A 9,838-nucleotide genomic window follows, 5' to 3' on the forward strand; every position below is an offset into this window, starting at 1 on the left:
CTTCTTCGGGAGAGCAATGAGAAAAATCACACACAATTCTTTTGTTTGCTGTGTTTTATTTATGCTTTATTTGACAAGCAAGGGTTGGCATCGGCCTTCTGGCTGGCAGGATGGGAGCCGCCTGCAGGGGCCCTTTTAGCAGAGACGGGGTCTTCATCCTTTCCCAACTGGGGTGGAGGTTTGCTGACTGTGCTCCATATCTGCACTTCTCCGCCTTGAACTCTTAGCAAGTTTCTGCAGAGGAGAGAAGAGAGAAGAGTCATCCCAGGAGCAGCAGCAGAAGGAGGAAGAGGAGCAGGTGGAGGAGAAATGAGGAACAGGAGGAGCTGGAGGAGGAGGCCGCGGCATCCTTCACTGGTGTCCTGGGGAGCCCAGAAGAGGTGACCTGGAGGACCGAAGGGTTACCTTTCAAGACAACGGGCACAACCTCTCCTGTGATTCCTGCAGAGGCAGCAACGTTCTTGAATTTCGTCTCCAAATCTGGCGTTAAGTTTTGCTGTCTGCCTAGAGGAAGCATGAAGTTTGAGAGAGACAGTGGCAGGAGGGCTTGGGTTTGGGGGTGCTGCTCTGACTCAGAGCTTTGCCCCCAAATTTCCTGGTGGAAGGATGGAGACAATCAGAGGGGGGAGATCTAGAGGCGTGGGAGGGAAGTGTTTGCCCTGGGGCAGAGATGCCAGGGGGGAGGGGAGATGCCTCACCATGGAGGTCCCATCTGGCACCCCAAAGAGAGTGGTGGAGGTGGCCCACTGGGGGCGACAAGCAAAGGGAGGGCCTTGCGTTGCTGCCAGCAACACTAGGAAGGGCCAGGACAAGGGTGAGGGTCTCTCCCGAACAGCCCCCCACCATCCCCAGCTCTCTTACCATCAAGTGTCAGGAAGGTGTCCAACCCCAGAATGAAGTAAATAATCAAGTAGGTTTCATAATCCGTATCCACGATTTGGCCGAAGGTGGGGCCTTCCGTGCAAAAGAGAAGCTGCTTAAAATCACCTTCAGGGCAGGAGCCTATAACCCCCCCCCCGCCCATCTCTCGAGAATCCACCGTCTCCTGGGGGGGTGGCTCAGCCCCAGCCCTGATCCTCCAAGGAGGGGCCTATGAATCCTCTTGGGGAGCATGAAAGAAGCGAAGGGGGTGGTCAGCAATTCGGATGAAAGAAGGGGGGATTCCCCACTTACTTGAGGTCTTGAATTTCCCCGGCGTCTGATATTTAGTGAACGGGAGCTGTCTAGTCTTGCACTGGCCGTTTCTGGAAAGAAAAGGGAACCACACAAACTTTAGAGGGAGCCAAGCAGAGACAGGCCCAGTAATCTCCCAATATCTGGGTTGATGGATAGGGGAGTCCAAAGCTGCACCCCCTTTTCCTTCAGGCTTTCCCCCACCTGCCTTCTGGGGGAGGGGAACCCTCAGCCAGGACAGCGAGGGCATTACAGCCCCCAACACTCACTCAAGAGAGTTAAAGGTGTACATCAGATCTCCTTTTGGTTCGGCCTTTAATGTGTATTGGGGGAACTGCTTTTCAATAACTATGCTTGCGAGAGGGTACCAATTCCCAGCAACCTAGAAAAAGGGGAAACCAGGAGAGTCTGTTAGCACCAAAGGGGAGGGCCCCCCAGAGGGCCCCCCAAGTCCGAATCCTTCCTGCCAGACCTGGGGAAGCTCTCAGGGCCATGCCAGGAGCGCCAGGAGCAGAGTCAGTTAACCGAGCGTGCCCTCTGGGGAAGCCCATTTGCCTGGCAGAGGGTTTCACGCTGTCCACCAGAATTGGGTGCTGAATCGGGGAGACACACCAAAGACCTGGCCAAAGGAAATTTGGTGAAAATCTGGCAGTGGGGAAGACGCCTCTCTGGAGCCCAGAAGAGAGACAGCCATTGAGGCTTCTCCTCCCAAACTGAAGGGGAGGGGCTCCCAAACTCTTCGTGCCAGGCCTGCGTAAACTCCCTTGCACCATTTGTAAGGAAAGCCGACCCTTGCAGGGCTGATGATGTTCCCTAGTTGGGTCGTGAAATGCCTCCCAGCCAACCACCCAGCACCAAGGGCCCCCCCAGGGCCCCCTGGGCTTCTCTCCTACTTAGAGTTGGGAGGAGAAGAAATTCCTTCCAGGATTTTCAGCTCTGACCCTTTGGTTACTGAAGTTCGGCATGACGGGGATGTCCGTTGCGTCTCCAAGCCAGCAGACGCCAACCAGGAGAAGGCTGCCCAGCAGGAGCTTCATTGCTGCCACTCTGTTGCCCTTCTGGGTGCTCAGCTTTGCCCAGACGGTCTTTTATCCTCCAGACGGTCATCCAGGTGAATCCGCCCTTGTCCAGGAAGCTATCGAAAGAGGACGGCATGGACCGTTGACAGGAGAAATGGGGCCCGGCTGGCTGCCCTTCGGAACACAGCAGGATGGGACGTTCCCTGCAGAGAGAACTTGGGAGCAGTGCCTTCCCTCCTCAGCAGCCTCAGTGTGTGTGTGTGTGTGTGTGTGTGTGTGTGTGTGTGTGTGTGTGTCACAGCTCCAATGCAAAGGTTTGGTCCAGAGGGCACAAGAGGGTCCCGATACCAAAGTGCCACTTTGCACCTACTCTGGTGCTTCCCCAAAGGTGCACTGATGATGTTACCTAGTTTGGTAATGAAATATCTGCAAGAAAACAAGGAAGCTCAGTTGTAACAAGGACTCACAATTGCCCTCCTGCCCCCCAACATTGGGAGGAAAGATGGGCCTCTGGGAGGCCCTTCCCACATCCATGATGGGGCTGAATCTTGCTTTGTGGCCCTCTCGAGATGCTGCCCACTGAGCCAAGCACACCGAGTGTGCCCTGCCAGGCCTGTGTTCTGAACCAGAAAGTTCATTGTGTTGTTTGCAGGAAGCCGTTTTCCAGTTGTGTGTTTTTTCCCGCCTGCCCAAAATTGGTCTGGGACTCAGGGAACTTCAAGTCCTTCCTCCTCATCTGCCAGGGCAGGTCGGAGAGCCCCGTGTCCTCTTGCCCGGGTCAGGAGGCAGAGTGACCCTGAGAAGGGCTGGCTCTCCTTAGCTTTTCCCCTTTGGGGGGACTGGCATCCCACCCCTCACAAGAGGCTGCCAGTTCAGCTCTCTTTTCATCAGCCACCCTCATGCACTGCCCATCTAGCCCCCTCCATCAGGGCGGGGCTGGCAGGCAGTTTCCCAAGAGAAGCAGAAATGGCCACAGGCTGTGGGAAGGACCATTTGGGATGGGGTCCAGCCTGGAGCCCCCGGGGAGCTCCTGAGCTGGAAGGGTCTAATCCCATCCTTGCCCGGCACCTTGGCCTTCCCCAGCAGGGGAAGGTCCTACCACCTGCCCCACATCAGAGAGTTGAGGTGCTTTTCCAGAGGAGACAGTCCTGCCCTGCCCCATGGAGGGGGCAAAAGTCCTGCAGGAACAGCCTGGGGTGGCCCGGTGGGCCAGCTATTCTGCTACACAAACCCACCCAACTATTGGGACCCCTACCCTTTTTAATTCAGATCCGCCCTTCGTTCCTCCACTGGATCCTCTCCCACCTCCAACCCACAGATCAAAATCGCCCCACAGTGCAAATGGACAGGTGGCAGAAATAAAAGTCACACACAAGACAGGAGTTGCGTTTTCGGAGTCTATTTATTAAGATTCCTCCCTGGAATTTGAGCCAAGCCCGAAACAAGCCCAGCCGCTGCTCCCGGCAGTTTCGAGGCCTCCCCTTTGGTCACCTGCAAGGAAAGGAGCCAAGTGAGTGGAATGGGGGGGGGGGAATTGTAGCTGCAAATGGGAAGGATTTGGCGTTGTGAAAGGGGTGGGCCACCTGAGAAAACTCACCTATTCTTCTTTCTGGCACTTCACTGTGGGGGAGAAAAGGGGGCAATTAATGGTGAATGGAATGAATACAAGATGCTTTACAAGGAAAGGTCAGTCCTTAGGTCATCTGCCCATCAACATGATCCCCCCCTGCCCTTGCATGTAGACCACCCATCTGCACCATCTTTCTACCTAAGACATACTCAGAAGAGATTTCAAGAAGTCCCTTCCCATGAATTCTACCTCTATCTCTATTTAGATCTATCTATCTATCTATCTATCTATCTATCTATCTATCTATCTATCTATCTATCTATCTATCTATCTATCTATCTATCTATCTATCTATCTGTCCATCCATCCACCATCTATCTCTCTTTATCTCTGCCTTTGAGTCAACTTCTCTGCTGTGTTTGTGGCCACATTTTTCATTGTGTTTTGCCTGGGGAGAGACAATGACTTCTGTGCTTAAAACCCAATGACTTCTGTGCTTAAGGCAGGACTAGAACTCCAGTTTCATACCAAAGCCTGGAGGCTTTAACCCCTCCACCAAACCTGCCCTCATCTATTTGTTACTTTTCTGCTCTGAATTGCATTACCGGTTGGGTTTAAAACCACAATCTCATCTTCTTTGTAGCCGAGCTTTTTACATTCATCATTAAAATTCTGAAGTATCTCTGGATCCTGGGTTACTTTCCGACCTGTGGGGACAGGGACAGAGGAGAGCTGTGTGTTGAATGAGGAAGGAGAGATTTTTTTCAGAAGGCGGGGGGGGGGGGTGGCAGGCTTAATCAGGGGTTTCCTATTGTATCAGGATCTTGCCTCCCTCCACTTTCTTTAGGGTTGCCAGTGGACAGTCCACTTTTTTCACATTATCTTCACTATTTTTTTTCACAAAATAGTGGACATTTTTGTTATTCAAAAGCTTTATGATGAAATGGTACGTAATCTAAAGCTGTACTGTCTACTTTTTTTTACTACTTAACACCCCCTCCCCGCTTGTCCGCTATTTTTTGGAAGCAGACCTGGCAACTCTAACTTTCTTCCTCCAAAAATGTACAGAAATTACAGAATAACAGAGTGGGAAGGGATCTCGGAGGTCTTCTAGTCCAACCCACTGCTCAATAAACTGAAATAGAACAGTCATATTAAAAAGGAACCAGATAAATAAATGCTGAAGCAGACTCTTAAACCTTTCAGAAGCCCAGAATCTTAACTTGTAGGAAAATGCATAAAGATGGGCGAGATGAGGACAAAGGAGATCAAAGGCCAAGACTGCCTTCTCCCTCCTTGCAGGATGATGGGCCTTGGGGTACCTACCGTGAAGTGTGGCGGTTCTGAACTCGTTGTTGACGTTGATGATGGACATGACGTACTCATTTTTGGCCTTCACGGACTCCACTGTCACCACTGAATCATCTGCCAGAAAAGGTTTGGGGCATGAGGGCGGGGGGAGGGGGAGACTCAGGCAGAGCCAAATCTAGCCAAGCTGGCCACATTTTGCAAGCTGGAACCTCAGCGTTGGCTCATTAGACAGAACGGTTTATCTCATAAGTCTCCAGATAAGTTTCAGGTATATTACAGGCAATAGCCATGCGTACCTATCATAAAAGGATTTTTAATTATTATAAAATCAAACTGCAGAAATTACAATTTAAATCTAAAAGATAATAGTAATATTAACATCCTTTAACCTTTATAATGTAGTATTTTTAGGAGGGACTTTTGCGCCTTGTCGGGCTCCGAGGAAGGGGCAGCCCTTCCCGCCGCCTTTCCCCCCTTTAGTCTTTTTGTATGAGCTGCAAAGAAAGCAACTTGCTGCGTCCCAAACAGGTTCGGACTTTGTGGAAGGACCTTCCGTTTATGTCCCTCGGAGAATGGAATAGAACCTCTGTATTTCATGTACAGGAGGCATTCTGGTATATAATGCCATTTCACCTCTCTCTCCCTAACCCTAACCCTCCCCCCAAGTGGTTCTCGCACTGGGACCCTCAGGGATCAGGGGACTCAAAGCTACCCAATCATCTCTTTTCAATGGAAAAGATAGGAAGGAAAGGTTTATATTTTGAAATAACATATGGCTTAAAAGGATTTACAGTATATACTCTTTAAGAAGGAGCAACTGCAGTTCTTGGAAGGTCACCCTCTCAGAATGACAGAATAGCACCGTTGGAAGGGACCTTCGAGGTCTTCGGGTCCAACCGCCTGCTTGAGCAGGAGACCCTACACCATTTCGGACAAGTAGCCGTCCAATCTCTTCTTCAAAACCTCCAGCGACGGAGCACCCACGACCGCTGGAGGCCGTCTGAATGTCAGTCTCTCAATCCGGTCACGGATGGACTTGCCCAGTAAGTGGCCCTGCGGCCCCTTTACACTGACTGGGTCCCCAAAGGCCAACGTGCCTGAAGCGAGACAGTCCCAGGAGAGCAGGAGACATGCTTAGGCTCCGTGTCCCCACCATCCCGCACTGGAAGAGACGCTATGGGGCGGGTGGGGCAGGCTTGCCCACCATCTGCTCCCCAGCATCTTTTTGCTGGAGTTGAGTGCAAAGCAAGAAGCCGCACGGCTCCCCGGGCCCCGGTGTTTATGGGTGACCAAATCAAGGAGGTAGACATGGCAGCCCTTCACCAGTACAGACCATAGAAACTGCGGTATTTCCCATCTTCTCCTTTCTTATACTGATACGTTACGTCCTTGCACCCGTCCGGCCTGCAAGAGAGGAGGAGGAGAGAGTTGATGAGGCTGACCACTGTTCCTTTGGAGAGGAACAGTCAAGGGGGGGGGCTGGGAGTCCCACTATTGAACATTAATCTGAACTGACCTATCGAGGAAGGTTTTCTAGGTTGCCCCACACAGTGGGAAGCACCCCTGAGCTGAGCCATCCCGCCTTCACTGTCTCTGGCTGTGGGCTTCCCAGAGGCCTCTTTCTGCCTCCGTCCATTTGGTTGCTGGTCAAGATTGGTGAGCATTTCCATCTGCTCGAGCTGCATCTGGCTGCACAGCCCCAGCTGCTCTTTCTGGCCTCTTAGTCTTTGGGGGCATCCGCCAGAATGGCGCTCTGCTAGTTTGAGGCATTTCAGAGTCATAGCTGGACTTCAGTGGCTGAAGAACCTCAACAGATGCCTTCACTTCTCTGCTACTCGGGCTTTCTCCCGCGCTGGCATGCGGCTGTCCCTTACTTCAGCCTCACAGGAGGATCCCTCTGTCCTCCTCCTTCAAATCCACCTCAGAAATCCACCCTTCCAGTCTGCTGGGCTCTTGTGATAAGGCTGGCCTTGTCTAATGCATTGCAGTCAAGTCCACAAGGGCTTGGCTTGAGCTAGGATACTTACATGTGGATAAAGATCCGAATGCTAAATACTCCTTCCTCTGGTTGTGACACCTCTGCAATAAATGCTGACATGTTTCTTATCTGGTCCAGGCAGAATGATGAGTTACACGCAACAGCAAAGCTTATCCAGGGACCCATATCCTGAAGCAGAAAGAGGGAAGGGGAGCCACTGAGTGTCTGGAAAGGACCAGCCTCCCGTCTGCTCACTCGAGGCTCTCACTTGAGGCTATTCCCGCAGCTGTGCGATTCCAGTTTCAGTCAAGGGAGCTGGTCCTGCCTTGAGCAAAGTCCACTTGCCGCTAAAGAAATAGAGGGGGTCAACTACTCTCCAAAGCACCTGAAGGCAGGACAAGAAACAACGGATGGAAGCTTATCAAAGAGCGATCCAACCTGGAATTAAGGAGAAATTTCCTGACAGTAAGAACAATCAGCCAGTGGAACAGCCTGCCTCCAGAAGTTGTGGGTGCTCCATCACTGGAGGTTTTCAAGAAGGGACTGGAGAAACATTTGTCTGGAATGGCAGAGGGTCTCCTGTCTTGGGCAGAGGGCTGGACTAGAATTTAGATGCAGCTGCAGCAAATGGCTTTCTTTGCGTTGTCCCACCAACGGAGGGATCAAAGTGAACACCGATTCAGTTGATTCACTGCAGAAAGAGTACTTACATGGGGCGGCTGCAGAAGCAGACACCCCCCTCCCAGACCCAAATTCAAGTGTTCTCAGTCACAGATTGAGGGAGAGATGAACGATGCAACCACTCTCTTCCCCAGTCTGGAGCGACCACCTCTGGCTGCGGCAAACCCCCTGGCTGGTCCCTTGGCCTAGAGAGAGACGGTGGAGACCTGTCGCAATTTACCTTCAGCTCTCCACATTAGTGGATCTCTTTGTATCACATCAAGAGACGTGATCACTTTCCGTACTTGTGATTACAATATTGGGGTCCCCTGAACAATCAACCCAAAGCAAGCCAGCCCTGCTCCAGCCACATTGGTCTACCTGGTTGCTGATTGTGGTCACTTCTTTCCATTCAGCCTGGACGACGCAGCAGAGGGCAAGGCCCAAAGCGAAGAGATAGGATTTCATCTCGCTAGTCCCTTTCTCCTTCTCAGCCCAAGAATATGCGGAGACTCGGAGGCAGGTGACTGGCACTCGCAGGGCCTCCTGCTCTTATAGAGCCCGGGGGGCTCCCCGTGACCCCCACCCTCGCAGGGGCTTGCGTCACCCTCCATCCAGGCGTGCAGCCACCGAGATAACGGGGTTTTTCTTGGCTGGGCCCCGATGCCACGAGGGCCCCGGCTGCCAGGCTGATCTTACCCATTGACGTTCTCCAAACAGGATACGTTTGTGTTGGCTCCGGACCCAGTGGGCATTTGGCCTGCAGCCCACCAGGAAAGGTCTCCCTCTTTGTTCAGAGCTGGGCAACAAAGGTCAGCGGCTTGGCTAAAATGCAAAACTAACAAGCTTGTGACCATCCAGATGAGAGAACAGAGGAGAAGACAGAGTCAGGAGACCGAGGTGTGTCCCCACGTGCTCAGGGGTGATACGACATCATGGTTAGGCTCAAACAATACCAGCTTTTGGGAAATCAAGATAGAAAGAGTATTGATGCTTTTGTCGTTTTGCGTTGAGAAAATTCCTGAGTACACATGGACAGCTGAAGATGAAGTCAAGAGAGCAATTAACCGCAGAGGGCTAGTTAGTTTTCAAGGGTTTTTATATGTACAATTAAGAGAACTATTTAATGTAAAGACTGCATGTCCCAGAGGTGTTTATTTTCAAAAGGCAACTAGATTTTCTTTGTTTTTGCTTGAAGATGTTTCACTTCTCCTCCAAGAATCTTCTTCAGTTCTGACTGAATGGTGGGAAGGTTCTTGGAGAAGCAAAATGTTCTTCAAGCAAAAAACAAGAAAGCCCAGTGGCCTTTTGAAAAAGCACCTCTGGGACAACCCTGACTGAGAATCTCCACAGACATAAAGACTGCATGATAAAACGGGATAAGAATTTTGGCTATAATATACAGATGGATCAATAGGATGCAGTGTGGGAAAAGAGACTGGAATTCACACCGTGTTTTAGTTTAAGAGGATTTTCACAGAATGATATACTGTTGGACGCAGAGAAATTCAGAGGTATATAAAGGTACTCTTGTTAATGTTGGAAATATGAAAAACACGGAGGGGCAATTTATCATGCATGGTGGACTTGTGGAAAAGCAAAACAAATTGGAAACAAATAATATGATGATGCAGGAAAATTAATACTGAGGCGATCCTTCCTTCCTTCCTTCCTTCCTTCCTTCCTTCCTTGAAAGGTTATCAAAGAAAAAGGAACGGTGTGGTTACTAAGAGTCGGCTCCTTCCTGGTGCCACATACTCAGACCAACAATACACTCCCCATAGTGAGAGTCACATGGCAGGTGGGTCTGTGACTTGGGTTAAGAAACCCCAGTTGTTATATTTATCCAACATGCTTGAAGAAGGATATGGGGAACCTGGGAATGTTTCGGGATGGCCAAGGGACTAGAAACGGTGTCCTGGGAAGAGAGTGAGCTGGCCCTGAGAAGACGGGGTGCAAAGGCTGTTGGGGCCCCTTTGCTCTTTCACCGAGCAGGATTTATGCCCTGGGCTCAAGCTGAAGGTCCCAGGACGGAGTGCTGGGGTTTCTCCACTTGCTGCCTTGCTGCTCCTGGTTTGGGCTGCCCTGGCACTGGGGCGGGGGGTTAGGGTTAGGGTTAGGGTTAGG

At 51.2% G+C, this 9,838-nt stretch overlaps 1 protein-coding gene across 1 annotated transcript; it reads right to left on the reverse strand.

Moving 5' to 3' along the window:
• Window positions 1-405: 405 nt before the first annotated feature.
• LOC107302513 lies at window positions 406-8,179 on the reverse strand (the record flags this gene model as incomplete). Its single annotated transcript, XM_015831626.1, has 9 exons — window positions 8,093-8,179; window positions 7,101-7,240; window positions 6,407-6,477; window positions 5,089-5,187; window positions 4,345-4,469; window positions 1,443-1,555; window positions 1,174-1,244; window positions 862-954; window positions 406-504 (listed from the first exon to the last, which is right to left on the reverse strand). Coding segments are annotated over exons 1-9 (898 nt in total), but the record flags the coding sequence as incomplete, so codon positions are not given.
• Between the last annotated feature and the right edge of the window lie 1,659 nt (window positions 8,180-9,838).

Source organism: Protobothrops mucrosquamatus, unplaced genomic scaffold (assembly GCF_001527695.2).
Source record: "Protobothrops mucrosquamatus isolate PMUCROS unplaced genomic scaffold, P.Mucros_1.0 scaffold_270, whole genome shotgun sequence".
NCBI lineage: Eukaryota > Metazoa > Chordata > Lepidosauria > Squamata > Viperidae > Protobothrops > Protobothrops mucrosquamatus.